The sequence below is a fragment of the Physeter macrocephalus genome, unplaced genomic scaffold, assembly GCF_002837175.3.
Source record: "Physeter macrocephalus isolate SW-GA unplaced genomic scaffold, ASM283717v5 random_14, whole genome shotgun sequence".
In the NCBI taxonomy this organism is placed as follows: Eukaryota; Metazoa; Chordata; class Mammalia; order Artiodactyla; family Physeteridae; genus Physeter; species Physeter macrocephalus.
The window spans coordinates 1-14,992 of NW_021145300.1; the positions used below are offsets into that span (position 1 = coordinate 1).

Below are 14,992 nucleotides of genomic sequence, written 5' to 3' on the forward strand. Positions count from 1 at the left end.
CCTTCCCTGCCATGGTTGGCGGTCCAGGGTCCGGGCTGCTGCCCTCGAGTGGCAGCCTCACCTACCGGGGGCTGGCGCACAGCTCCCTGAGGCAGGGGAAGGTGTGGATGGTGCGCCGGCGCTCCCGCCTCTCCCGCCGCACTCGCAGCTGCTCCAGGTCCCGTAGCTGCTCCACCTGGGCCTGCAGCTCCTCAACCTGGGTCTGCAGGCGCTCGATGGTCTCCGTCAGCCTGCGGATGCGGTGGGGGACACACGCATGGGACGGACTTTAAGGGGATGGGGCCACAGCCCTCCTCACTGCAGCCCTAGGGGGACTTGGGGGCTGGGGACAAACAGGTGACCTTGAGCCATGCTGCCTGGTGCTGAGGTCAGACAGAGAACTCCTTGTACGCCCAAGGACCCACTCTTTCCCCCACCTCCCAGGCCGAGCTGACCATTTCTCCTCCGTGTCTCCTCAGTTCCTTGTACACCCATCTCATCACTCATCACCCTGCACTGCAATAAAATATTTACGTGTCTGCCTTCCCTCCCAGAGGGCGCGACAGTGTCTTTGCATCCCCATCACTGTTCCCCAGTGCCTAAAACAGAGCCTGGTGTGTAGCTGGTGCTTAAAGAAGGTTTGTGTCCCGAATGTTAAGCCAGCCCAAATCGACAAGGGCAAACTCACTACCATCCCAGGTTCCCAGCCCTGGGCTTCTGAAAGAAGGAGCCTGAGTCACACCCACTGGTCAATATGCACACATGTACACCCAGCCCTGGGCCTCTCCTTGGCCATCCCCAGCCCCCGGCTCCCAGCCCTCCACCCGGCCCTCACCCATGGATCTTCTGCTGGGCAGCCTTACTCTCCAGCACCAGCTTCTGGTTGGTCAGCTCCAGGTCTCGGGCCGCCAGGTCCAGCTGTTCGTACACTTTGGCGTGCTGCTCATTCACGTGCCGCAGCGTGTCCAGCTGTTTGGTCAGGTACTGGGGGTGGGGGTGGGTAACCTTTCAGAACTGTGTTGGGGAAAATGTCTCTGCCTGGGCCCTCCTCCCACTTCTAGGAACAGGTTTGCTTTGGGGTATTCGTCTGCAGCAGAGGGAGGGGTCAAGACGGTGGTGCAATAGGGCTGCCTGGGACAGTTGTGCAGGTTGTGAACTGCACAAGGCTGTTGGGCCACGGCTGGGCCTGCTAAGAGGGCACCTCTTCCTAAGCTGCACAAAGGTACACACGGGCCAAGGGGGTCCTTGATGGGGGGCGGAGCCTGTGCAGGGCCCGTGCGGCCCCTCACCTCAATCTCCTGCACTTGCTCCTCGTTGGTGGAGTACATCTGCTGCAGAGACTCCTCCAGCTCCTTGTTCCTCTCCAGCAGCGTCTTCCCCAGCTCCGCAGCTAAGTGCAAGTCTTGGGGAGGAGGGGGCAGAGGGTGGGAGGAATATGAGCAGCTGAGAATGAAGTTGGAGGACCTCCCGCCATTCCTGTTCTGAGCATTCATTCTGGGCTGGGCCTCTGGGGACCCTGAGAGAACCAGGACCCCGGGGCCGCCCTTGGGGAGACTCCAGGCCTGGAAGGGGATGTAAGCCCAAGCTAAGCCTGTGCGTTGGCTGTCACTTCTGCCTGGAACGTCCTCTCCCCAGACACTCCCAGGGCTCACCCCTCTCTGCCTCTAATGTCACCTTCTCCAGGCCTTCCTCAGACATTGACCTCACTGACTTCAAAACTGCACCCTCCCCCACACCCCACTCCCTCCCTGCTTCATTTTTCTCCTGAGCTCATATCACCACCTAATTTACCAAACAATTTGTACCCTTATCTTGTTTATCTCCCTTGACTTAAATCGTAAGCTTACACGGCAGGGATTTTGCCTGTTTCGGTCACTGATATTCCTAGGACCTAGAATAATACCTGGCACAGAGCAGGTGAATAAGAAATCTTTTTTGAAAGAATGAGTGAGTGGAATGTGATAAGAGCATCAGCAGACATAGGGGCCAAGTGCCCTGGGATGATAGGTAAGGGAGAGTTCACACAGGGGACAGAGGGAATCTCAGGCAATGAGCAGCCTTGGAGTTGGGTTTGGAAGGGCGGCTGGAGCTCACTGAGAGGGGGAGGGGCAGAAGGGCTTGCTGGGTGTTAGAACTGGACAAGGCTTCAAGGCTCTTTGGCCCAGGACTTCTCGGGTGGCACAGTGGTTAATCCGCCTGCCAATGCAGGGGACACAGGTTCGATCCCTTGTCTGGGAAGATCCCACATGCCCCGGAGCAACTAAGCCCACACACCACAACGACTGAGCCTGTGCTCTAGAGTCCGTGAGCCACAACTACTGAGCCCACGTGCCACAACTACTGAAGCCTGCGCACCCAGAGCCTGTGTTCCGCAGCAAGAGAAGCCACCGCAATGAGAAGCCCGCGCACCGCAACAAAGAGTAGCCCCCACTTGCAACTGGAGAAAGCTTGTGCGCAGCAACGAAGACCCAACGCAGCCAATAAGTAAATAAATAAATATATTAAAAAAAGAGAGAGAGAGAAAACAGGAAAGTAAAAAATGGTGCAATAAAAATAAATATTAAAAAAAAAAAAAAAAAAAGATTTTCTCCAAGGACGTCGTTGTTGAGCTGTCAAGGAGAAAAACTACCATGGCTTCCAGTCCTTTGACAAAACCTCAGATGCGTGGCCTTCTGGCCAAGCATCTGCGATTTCATATTGTTGGAGCATTCGTTGTCTCCTTGGGAGTTGCAGCTTTCTGTAAGTTTGCTGTGGCTGAACCAAGAAAGAAGGCATATGCAGATTTCTACAGAAATTATGATTCTTCTTTGGGTTGAGTTCCATGGAAGTTTGTCACTTACCTGTGTTCCTGAACTATGAACTACTAATATCTGGGCTAAGGAATAGTTTCTCATGATAAATAAACGATTAACCAAAAAAAAAAAAAAAAAAAAAAAAAAAGCTCTGGCCCAACCTCCTTATTCTATGGATGACAGGTTGGAGAGGAAAGAATACCCTATCCAAGGTTTCATTACCTGGGTTATAGCCACATTGGAAGCAGAATTCACATCTCCTCACCCCAGTTAGGTACCATTTGGTCCTAGTGACACACACCCCTCTCCAAAACCTTCTCCTTTCCCTGGGCAGCAAAACCAACCTCTTCCCCCAGTAGCCCCGATTCTTGTACCCCGTGGGACCGGAATCTCCTCTCCCCAATCCCAGCCAAAGGTAAATGAACACCTATCAGAGAGGTCGGGAGGGAATCTGGCCTGTCTTTAGGGGGCTGTATGGTGCGGAGGGGGAGGGGTTAGAAGGGAATGGCAGGTGCCGGAATCCCTAAAAATTCTCTCAGTGGGTCTGAAGTTGGGCGAGGGTACCTAGACATTTGGGGTGGATATTTCCCCGTATATAGGCCTAACTCCTTTTAGAAGCAAAGGGTAATATAGAAAATAGATAACTAATAAGGACCTACTGTATAGCACAGGGAACTCTACGCAATACTCTGTAATGACCCATATGGGAAAAGAATCTAAAAAAAGAGTAGCTATACGTACATGTATAACTGATTCGCTTTGCTGTAGAGCAGAAACTACCACAACATTGTAAATCAACTATACGCCAATAAAAATTTAAAAAAGAAACAAAAGTTAATATGTTTGTAAATATATTATTTCTATTTAAATATATAAATATATGTCTAAGGGAAGCCTAGGATCAGACTGTGGTCTCAAAGAGGAGGTCAGATCAATGTATGTTGTGTGCTTGGTGGAAATTCAGCAAGACCACCCCTAGGTCGTGACGAGGGAGGCACGCCAGCTTCCCGCTCTCTGTGACGGGATGGCGAACACTTGGCTCATCCGCAAACGCTATCAAGTAATTCATGTGTACATGAAAAAGCTCAGCCGGTCACACTCATTAACTTTTTCTTCCCCCTTGGGAACTGTCAGGTCGTCTGTGACGAGGCCACTGCTAGGGATGCTACCACCTGCGCTGGCGTGGGAGGACAGGCTCTGTGGGTGGCCTGCATGAAGCCCCTGAAACTTAACCTTGAGTCCAAGGTCAGGGGCAGAGTGAGGAAAGGCCAAGAACAACCGCACTCTATGTTCTTCCTTCCAGGCGAGCATCTGAGCCGTGTGTGCATTCCTACTGCCAGTGCGGTGGGCTGGCGCAGCTGCAAGTCACACTGTAAACCGGGGATCCCGAAGGCAGCGAATGTGACGCGGGCCAGAAGCGGCTTGGGGGAGAGTCTCAGAGACCGTCTCAGGGAAACAGGATCACAGTGCAAGCTAAGCTGGTCCGAGCTGCCAGGAGGGATCATGAGAGAAGTCTAGAAGCTGCAGGGCAGGGGGCTGAGTGGAGCCAAGTGCTGGGGAAAGGACACCAGCTAGACGAGCGCTGGGCACGGCTTCGGGGAGGGTGCAGCTCCCCCTGGACCAGAGGGGGAGGGCGTCCTGGGAGGGGGAAGAACCGGGGAGCTGGCTAAGCCAGAAGTGGAATCTGGAGTAATAAACAGTCTGTCACAGCCAGACTAAGGGTTACACTGGACCAGGCCAGGGAAGGTACTGAGTCTGAACTGGCATCGCCCCTGCCTGGACCCCAGCATTTTCTGGGGTCTCCTGCAGTGGGCTGCAGCACTTTTGCCCTCTGAACGCCAGCAGAGGTGTTGCCCAGGAGCAATGCCCCAGAGCCCTAGAGAGAATGGCAGGGAGCCAAGGGGATGTCTTTGAAAAGGAATCCTGAAACCCTACTGCCCCCTTCCTGGTTGGGGTCAGGCTGGGACCCCCTAGACTCCAGAGAAGAGAGGTAGGAAAAGGACAGAGGACAGACATAGGGAAGAAAAGACAAAGACGACAGAAGGAGGCCAGCCACCACCTGGCGGGGCTGCAGGGGTCCTGCTCACAACCTCCAGGGCACCAGTGGCAGGAACCCTGGGTCCGCAGAATTGGGGTCCGGTCACCTCCCTCCGCTCGCCATGTCACAGCTCTCCCCTGAGGCTGACACTCAAGGTCAGGAGCCCAGGACCTCAATTCTGTAACTCAGCAGCAGTCATCTCTCAGCCTGGAGAGAGGTACCCGCAGGGCCGGCCACACCTCGTCCAAGGTGGGGGAGGGAGGCAGGCAGAGACAGTGCCAGCGCTTAATAATTAATGGTTTTTTCTATTTTTACAGGTGCTCGGGAACACAGTGAGAAAGGAGGACCCTGTTTGTCCCAGATGCCTGCCTCCACTGGGACGGAACAGCATCAAAGTCAAACAGGAGCTTGACGGCCAAGCATCTGAAAGTAAGGTTGGGGCCCGTCCTCAGGGGAGTTGGGGCTAGCTGAGAAAAACCATGTCCTGGGACACTCAGAGGCAACTTGGGGGCAGCTGGGCGGGAGAGAATTTGGGGAGCGGCTGTGGGGAAGGGGGAAGGAACAGGCACCCGATCCCCCACGTGACTGGCCTTTGGCCCGCGTTCACGCCACCATCCAGCCCTCCGTGCCAGTCCCCGTGGGGTGCCGCGGCAGCTGTGCCTGGGACTTCCTCCGACCCCCACCCCGGCACTCCAGATAATTCCTACTTTGCAGGCATGCGTGGTCTTTTTGCAAGGCTCTGTGCCTCGGTCCAAGCACCCCCTCCACTTAGAATGCCGGCCTGCCTTCCTCTGCCGGGGCGGGGCGGGAGGGCCCTCTTCACCCTCCGGCTCTGTAAACCTTTACGCGTCTCACAGCAGCAGGCCCTTGCTTCTCTTCTCACTGTCCGCAGGGGCTCACTGCTGAACCCCTGTCGCTCCGTCACGGGTGCTAGTCTGATCTCATTTCTGCCTCCTCTGGCGGACTGTGGAGACTGCGAGGGTGGAGATCACGTCCCAGGCTCAGCACAGCACCTGGCCCACGGCAAGCAGACGTTTGGCTTCTGGTGGAAAGCTCCAGTTTCTTCTGAGACTGTCTCATTTCTGGTTTCCCTCCTCGTTCCTGGGCTCTGGCTGCTACTCAGGCTACGGGGCAAGGCTGACTGCTGCAGGCCAGTAAGGCCAGAAAAGCAGGGGCCTGTGGGGCCCACTGCCGACCCCGGACCTAGAGCATGGCTGCCCGGCCCAGCTGGAATCTCGACATCTCTCTCCCTCTCCGGATGCAGCACATCTCCCACCCCTACTCCCTAGCTCCTTCCTCCCACATCTGGGCCGGGCACAGTGCCAGAGACTTCTTTAGGGGTGCGGGAATGAACTGAGACAACAACAACATCAGCATCTGCCTCCAAGGAGGCCATCTTCCCAGGCACCCAGCTTCCAATCTTTCCTTCTAGGCCCGCCTCTTCCATGAAGCCCTCTCACTGCATCCTATCATCCCCACTCAGTTACAAGCCAAACTCCACCTACTCAGGTGCACCCAGGAGGCCAGGGCTGGGACTACTCCCAGCTCCCAGGATAGTGTCTGACACTTAAGTGGAGCCTGATATGTGTTTGTGCAATGTGAGGTTTTGGGGGTAGTTGCCCAGGATGGGGAAGGGGGTTGTTGCAGCCAGGACTGGGCATTTCACTCCAGGCAGGGAGGCTGAGGGTAGCCTCCAGGACACAGAGGCGCAGTCCAGCCCAGGACCCCCCCATCCTACACTGGTCCCCCAGAGGCTCTGATTAACCCACAGTCCTGAACACAAGGGCAGCGCCTCATCTACCAGCAAATGTGGCCACGTGGGGATGTGGGTCAGGGCCGGAAAACAAAGGCTCCAGGATCTGGCTAGATGCCTCACATGAGGGCAAAGGCAGGCGTCTGGGCCCCATGGATGGAGACCCAGAGCAGAGGGTGTCTGCACACACTGAACCAGACCGTGTCCACACCCACCAGGCTTGCTGGGTGACTGTGGTCACGTCTAGAACATGTTTCCTAGCCCCTCCAATTCTGACCATCCAAGAATGAGGCACTTTTCTTGGGAGGAGAGGTTGAATTTGATCTCACTCCAGCAGGCCCTGGCCCTGACCCTCTTAGGCCTCCTCCTCCTTCCTGTCCTAACAGCCCCGCCCCCTACTTGGAGTGACGTCACCTCGGCCACCTCATCAACCCCCTTCCAGTCGCCCTCTCTGCCCTCAGATGGGAGAGAGGGGAAAGTGACTCGCTGTTTACTCAGGCTCTGATCTGGGGCATTGCTCAGAATTCCCAAATCTGATCCCCTCCAAACCTTGAGCCATTTTGGAGAAGGTCAGCTGGGGAAGGACCAGGGGACTCCTCCCTCTGGAAGGCAGACTGGACTCCTAGTAGCCTCCGCTTCTCCATCGGCAAGGTGCCGGCACCCCCATCACCTCCCTGGGTAGAGGGGAAGGGAGTTGGGGAAACTTTCTAGGAGCTCAGGAATCCTGGCAGGGAAGTGTGCCGCTGGATTTGGAATGGGGATAACTTCCTCCCCCCTCGGCCCCCCAAAACCCCTCTCAGCAAAACATAACCAAGGAGCCACCTCCTGACCTCCAAAGACTTCCAGCCAGTACTCTCAGACCCCCCCAACAATACCCGGGGCGCCTGGGCACTTCCTGCCTCTAAGATGGGGTGGGCGAACTGGGTGAAGTATGCCCCTGTTGTTCGGGCAAAGAGGAAGACCGCTCCCCCCATTTTTGCAGGTCTCCACGCGTCTGGTTCGGGTCTTCCCGGGCAGCGCTCCCTCTCTCCACGTCCCCATTCTCCAGACGCATCTCCTCTCTCAGTCCGGCACGCCGGGTGCAGCCCAGCCCTCCCCGGGGTGATACCGCCCAACAATGGAGAAGCGGACAGGGGTCGCGGGGCGCACCCCGCTTTCCCGCCCCCTTTGCTCACCCTGCTCCAGGTCCTGCTGGTCGTACCAGGGCTCCTCTTCGTCTGCGGTGAAGTCCTCCATCCTGGCGGCCCTCCGCATGGCCCCGCAGGCGGCGGGGTGCAATTGGGCGCTGCGGCGGCACGGCTCAGGGCCGGGGCGCGGGGCCCGGGACAATGCGGCGGAGGCGGGCCGAGCCTCCCGCGTCGCGGACTCGGGCTGCAGTGCCCCCGCCCGCGCCGCGCCCCCTCGCCATCGGCCGCCGGCCTGGCGCCCACACGGGGCTGGCTCGCTGCCGCGGTCTGGCCCGGCTGGGGTCCTGCAGAGCCCGGGGCACCGGGCGGCGGCTGCACAAAGGGTGGAGGGGCGGGGACGGCGGGCGGGACGGCGGCAAGGAGGGCCCAGGCCCGGCCGGCAGGTCTGGGGCGCTAGGAGCGAGCGGGTGCCGCGGCGGGCGCCCCCTGCCTGACTCCGGCCCGCGCTGCCCCCGGCCAGCCCGGGGACACCCGGAGCCGCCGCTGCATCTTGGCGGGGTCCGCCCCGCGCTTCCCGAGCCGCCCGCTCCGCGGGGTGGGGCCAGCCGCCGATGGCCAATCAAGAGACGTATGCAAAACTGGAGGCGGGGCCGAGGGCGGTATCTCCGCAGCGTCGAGGTTCGGCTGTTGCTGAATCAACCCACCCTCCCTTCACAGCCTACTCCAGTTTACATCTCAATGCCTAAAATCATTTTATTTTGTTGACCTATTGTTGTCTCTCTCTCCCCGTAGATCTCCTGAAAGCAAGGATCTTGTCGCTCTTGTTCACAGCTGGCTCTTCAGTGCCTAGAGCAGGCTGACCTACTGCTACCTTCCATGGACACTCTCAATGAATGAAAATTAATCAAAAATTACCTTTAAGATATTGTGTTTAAATGCCTGTGGCCTGAAACCTCACACCAGGAGTGGTGCACTTTGACTGTTACCTGCATTCTGGGCCTTTCCCTTTAAGGTCCTGTTTCCCTCTCCCTGGGATTCATATCCTATACCCAACTATACCCATTAAACTATGTGTCACTTATCCGAGCATTCCTTCCTTAAGGGAGTTTTCAGACTCAAGTATACATGTAACTCACTTTTATTAGGCTCCACCATGTGCTGGTACTGCTGAAGCACCCTGAGTATAACCGACTCTGAATATATGTGGCAAATACATCAAACAAAGGCCTTGTATCCAGAATATAGAAAGAACACCTGCGGATCCACAGGAAAAACAGCCCAGTAGAAAAGTGGGTAAAAGACTTGACCAAGCACTTCACAAATGACCAAAGTGACCCAATAAACATGTGACAAGTTGTTGAACTTCTTGAGAAGGAGCCACGGTTGTTTCTGTAACAAATTACCCCAAATTTAGTGGCTTGAAACAACACACACTTATTATCTTACAGTTCTGTAAGCTAGAAGATTGACATGGCTCTTGAAGACTGAAATCTAGTTGTTTGCAAGGCTTTGTTCCCTTCTGGAGGCTCCAGGGAAGGGTCTCTTTCCTTGCCTCTTCCACCTTCTAGAGAGGCTTCCCACGTTGCATGGCTCAGGACTCCCTTTTTCCATCTTGAACGCCATCAACAGCAGCTGAGCCTTCTCACACTGGATCACTCTGACTTGTCCTGCCTCCTTCTTCCACTTTTAAAGACACTGTGATTACATTGGGCCCACCTGGATAATCCAGCGTAATTTCCCCATCGCAGGATCCTTAATTTAACCATATCTGCAAAATTCTTTTTGCCATGCGAAGTAACATATTCAAAGATTCTGGGGATTAGGTTGTGGATATCTTTGGGGGTCAGGATTCCATTTACGTAAGTTCAAAACTGGCAAAACAAATCTAATCAGGATAGTATTTGGCCTTGGGGAGACATGTGGGGGAACTCTGAGGGGCCAGGAGTGTTTTATTTCCTGATCTGGGTGTTGGTTACACACAGGTGTGTTCATTTGTGAAAATCATTGACCTGTATACTTACGTGCACTTCTCTGAATGTTATAGTTTAATAGAATAGTTTACTCAATAGGAAGGAAAAAAACACCCTATGGCTAAGACACAGGCAGTTTCTGCTCCTGTAGCTTACATTCTAGTGGGGATAGATAAATGATTACAACCTGCAATGTGCTGTGAAGGAAATTAACAGGCTTCTGTGAGAGAGTCTGGGGGGAGGTTCAGGAAAGACTTCCTTTAGAAGGTGACATCTAAGCTGATACCTAAAGGATAAGATGGTGCCAGCCATGCCAAGGTCTGGGGGGAGAGTGTTCCAGGCAGAGGAGACTGCAAGATCAAAGGCCCTAAGAGCTCGACATATATTAGAAACTGATGGAAGCCCAGCATAGCTGGAGTGGAGAGGATAGAAGACAGATGAATTGGAGTTAGGGCCATGGGAAGGAGTTGGGATTTTTTTTGTTCCCAAGTAGACAGAGAGAACCAATAAAAAAGGCTTTTCGTTTTCAGTTGTGAAATATCACTAGCAATTTTGGAGCATGGATTGGAGGGGAGCAAGACTGGAAGCAAGAAGACCAATTTGGAGGCTTTTGCAATCATCTAGAAGGGAGGTAACGGTGGGATGGGCAAGGCTGGTGGTAGTGGAAATGGAGCGAGATGAGAAATATTTGAGTTGTAGAACTAAGATGTGCAGATGAATTGACTGAAGAATCAGTGATGCCTTAGACATCTGGCTTCAGTAACTGGGCGACAGTGATGCCATTTATTGAGATGGGGACAAAATGAATCTAAGGGACAAGCAGGTTGGGTGGCTGTCCCACAGGGATCTGGTCACATTCCAAAACCACCAAATCCCTTCCCATTCGTTCATTTCTTCATTCTGCAGCTGTGTGGAAATGTACCCACAGGAGCCAGGGTGTTTAAGGAGTCCCCAGAGGAGAGCAGGGGCAAAGGGCTGAGGGCCACGTCCTGTGCAGTGAGGGTGCTAGCAATGAAAGGCAACCCTTCAACCTGAAAAGTCACCGCCAACCCCTACAGCTAAGGATGGTTTCAGCGATGACTTAGATGACCCCCATGTTTGAAAACATCCAGCTCCTGGGTCATCTTTCAGCTTTTGGCCTTTACCACGCTGACCACACCCTCAGCATGACCCAAATCCCCTCCCTTCCTGTGGACACCCTCTACCTGCCCCAACCACAGAAGCATTGCCTGGCAGGGATAAATAAATGTCACAAAGGCTGAATTCTTATTGCTGCCTGAGCACAGGGTGGAGTGGTTCAGGCTGGAGTCCCTGGATCTCATGAGGCTGGTGTGGGGTGGCAGTGAGCTGAAGCTGGGCAACCAGCTCTGCCAGGTTGGTGGAGCCTCCGTGTCCCCTCTGCAGGGGACAGAGGGTAGAGGCTGGGGTGGCTGAGGGGTGTGGTGCCTGCTGCCTGCCAGGCCTGTGCTGGGCCCTTTGCCTGGGTCGGTTCATTTGAACCCCCTGGGTTGGTTCATCAGTGGTCTATCCAGTGGGACCACTCCCAGTGCCTTCAGGGCTGACTTGGTATTTTCTAAACTATGCCACGAGGAGGAAAATCAGATCTACCTTTGAAGAAGGAAATTCCTCAGCTTCCCTGAGCTACCAGCCAACAAGCCCTGGGATCCATTTCTGGCCTTTCCTCTGAGCAGGGCAGAGTCAAGCCCAGGGGTGGGAAGTATAAACTACCCGACCTTGGTAACCCCCAGAGCCTGGTACCTCATCTGCGTGTCAGGCAGACCTATTTCGTGGTGTTCCTTGTCAGGGGCATCAAGACTCGATGCTGATGGTCAGAGCCTCGGTGGATTCGATGTCGTCTCAGCCTTGGGCCCTATGATTCCCCTGGGGTCAGTTTCACACTCGGCGACCAGGAGCGCTCCCCGAGCTCTCACCCGAGCTCGAGAGAAATGCAAGCCCAGATGCTGGATTTGGGACCAGAGCACAGGTACGGAACCCCGGGAAAGCTAGGATCCGGGACTTGAAGATGGAACCGCCCTCCCCGAAGAGCGTGAGCGCTGCCCCCTCCAACCCCAGCCCAGCCCAGCCCACCGGAAATGACGGCGCGTGCGCAGGCAGCACTGACGTTAGAGGGTCCCGGCGCTCCCAGGCACACGAGTCACCCTGGGGGAGGGGCAGGGTGCCCAGCCCGCGCCTCTGGGCCGTCGGGGTATCCTGACACCTGACACCACACGCTGCGCATCTTGGGTGCTCCCACCCCTGCAGGCCGCGCTACCCTCCCTGTCCCCAGACCCGTGATTTTAGCGCTGGGCTTACATTGCACTGAATGATCTCGCCCCATCTGGCCCCTCCACCATTCTGAGGTCAGCGCCTGGCGGGGAAAGGCACGCATTACATTTCAATGAGTGAGGTCATCTGGTGTCCAACCCCCCTTCCCCCGTACACCATCGGAGTGTGTCCCAGACAATGTCTGTTCTGAAAGGGGAATTATGTTAGAGTCTCACAAGTCCTTGTGGTCAGGAAGTGCTTCTGTGTGTCTACCCCAAATCCCTGCAGTTTAAACCCTCCAGGCCTGTCATCAGCAGTGACCTTTAGGATGCTTATGCTGAGGGTGTCCCTCCTGTGGGGTCATTCTTACTTTTCCTCCTTTGATACCTCCTCATGGGGTTGCTGGGAGGGGCTATAAACTCTTGGTCTGAGTTAACACAGGCCAAGGGCTTAGAACAGTGACTGGGCCATATGAACACTATTCAGTGTTTGCTCTTAGGATCATTATTATTGCAACGTTTTTTACCTGGAGGATCCACTCCTTGCCCATCACTATGCCTCTTCTGGTGGGGCTTCTGATGGGGGGCTGGGGAGACTGTCCAGGGACTTTACCTTCCTGGTGGGGGGTCATGGGGACAGGTCAGGCCTGCAGTCAAGGCCTGAGACACAGGCCTAAGAGAACTGTGGAGAAGCTCCAGGCACATTTGCTCACTGCTGGCTGCCTGGGCTCCCACTGCAACACAGCACTCAGTCCCCTGTATGGGATCCATCTGGCTCCCAGCAGACTAAAAGCTCCTTGAGGGCAGAGACTCCAGCTGGCACATAGCAGGTGCTTGATGAAGGAACAAATGGATGCTCTAAAACCAGTGGCAGAACCATATTCCTTGGCCCTCCTTCTTTATCCATCTCCACCCCAGGACAGATCCACTTGCCCTACCTGAAAGGCTCCTAAAGGCACTAAAAAATGAATCTGAAAAACAGTGGGTGAAAATGTGCCTTTCCTATTGACTGAAGTGGATTCCCAAAGTGGCTCCATCTTCTGTGATCGCCCAGGAGTTCTCTTCATTCAGGTATCCACTGTGTGCCAGGCCAGTGCTAGGTGCTGAGGATGTAGAGAACAAGACAGACCCAGCCCCGGCTCTCATGAAGCTTGCATCTCAGTAGGAGGGGCAGACCTAAATCAAGCAAAAAGGCAAAAACATTTAAGATGGTGGTAAAAGTTTTAGGAAACACACTGAAGGATGGACTAACAACAGCTGGGGATGGGAAATCTCTCAGGGAAAGAGACTTTTAAGATCGGACCCTAAAGCATGAGAAGGGGACAGCCGCATGAAGAGTGGAAGAAGGCATGTCTCAGTCAGAAGGAACAACTTGTACAGAGATCCCGGGAAGAAAGAGCTTAGAGGGTCTGAGGAAATAAAGGAAGACCAGTGCGGGGGCTCGGGGGAGGGGGAGCAGGGCCCAGATCATGCAGGGCCTTGGAGGTCACAGTGCGACCAGAGAGAATTGACCCGAACAATGGGCTCCGAGGTGGTTTTAGCGGGGGAGCATTGTGAGCTGCAGTTTACAATTCCTCCGGCTGTTCTGCAGAGAATAGATTAGGGGAGGCAGGAGTGGTGGTTGTGGTAGACAGGAGATGGTGGGGGCTCTGGCAAAGGTGAGGGCGGCAGAGATGAGGGAGGTAGAACTTATATACGTCTGGGGGATGACATCATCGGGTCTTGGTGATGGACTGGAGGAGGGGTTGACAAGAGGAGAAGCATCAGGCTGACACTGGATTTCTCGTTTGAGAACCTGGGAGATGCCATTTACTGAGATGAGAAGACTTAAAGACAAACGTTAGGAGAGAGATGGATTGGGCTTGGGAGGAGGAAGTGTGGAGGATAGAATTGCCCACAATGTGGCAGTTTCAAACATGGCACCAACTTCTTTGACACGTCTTCCGTGGGGACCTGGGTCCCCTCCCCTTGAATCTGGAGGGCTCGTGATTGCTTTACCAATAGAGTATGGTCGAAGTGACTATATGTATTATTCCCAGGCTGGGTACCAAATGGCCATGCAGCTTCCTCCTCTTTCTCGAGGGACACCCTTGAAAATTATTTATTTATTTATTTATTGGCTGCGCCACGCGGCTTGCAGGATCTCAGTTCCCCGACCAGGGATCGAACCCATGCCCCTGCAGTGGAAGCACAGAGTCCTAACCACTGGACACCAGGGAATTCCCTAGATCACCCCTTGATTAAACTCAATTTGGCTAATCTGTCCACTTGTCCATGGGTGACCAATAATATCTCGGTGCCACCTGGAGCTCCTGGTTGCAAACCACAGGAATGGCTCGGAACAATGGGCAAGACCAAAGCATTCACGATTAATCCCTTGGAATGTCCGGTTAGCACCTGCTCTTGGTGTTTGTATTTGTTATTGAAGTGTCATTTACATACAGTAAAATTCATCCCTTTTAGGTGTATAGTTATATGAAGTTGACAAACATATACAGTCATGGAACCACCACCACAATCAAACCATAGAATGTTTTCATCACTCCAAAGAGTCTCCTCATACCCTTTCAACGGTCAGTCCCCTCATCCTGCTCCAGCCCCCGGCAACCACTGATCTGTTCTCTGTCCCTATATTTTGCCTTTTCCAGAATATCATATAAATGATATAACACAGTATGTTGCCTTCTGTGTCTGACACAGGGCTTTTGAGATTCATCCACATTGTTGCTGCCTGTACCAGTAGCTTGTTTCTTTGTATTGCTGAGTACTAGTCCCATTGTGTGGATGAAGCACAGAGTCTGTTGATTCACCAGATGATGGACATTTGGGTTGTTTCCACGTTTTGGTGATTATGAATGAAATTGTTATACGCCTTACACAGGCTTTTTGTGTGGATTTATGTTTTCATTTCTCCTGGGGAGATACCAAAAGTGGGATTATTGGGTTGTATAGTAATTGTATGTTTAACTTTATTTTTATGTTTATTTCTGGCCACGCAGCATGCGGGATCCTAGTTCCCCAACCGGGGATCGAACCCATGCCCCCTGCATTTGAACGGTGGAGTCTTAA

General features: G+C 54.1%; 1 protein-coding gene across 1 annotated transcript; it reads right to left on the reverse strand.

Moving 5' to 3' along the window:
* Nucleotides 1–5: 5 nt before the first annotated feature.
* LOC102977196 (cerebellar degeneration-related protein 2-like) lies at nucleotides 6–7,911 on the reverse strand. Its single transcript, XM_028483266.2, has 4 exons — nucleotides 7,738–7,911; nucleotides 1,269–1,381; nucleotides 815–963; nucleotides 6–230 (listed from the first exon to the last, which is right to left on the reverse strand). Exons 1-4 carry the CDS (start codon nucleotides 7,814–7,816, stop codon nucleotides 62–64), a joined length of 510 nt encoding a protein of 169 aa, XP_028339067.1. The 5' UTR covers nucleotides 7,817–7,911; the 3' UTR covers nucleotides 6–61.
* Nucleotides 7,912–14,992: the final 7,081 nt, after the last annotated feature.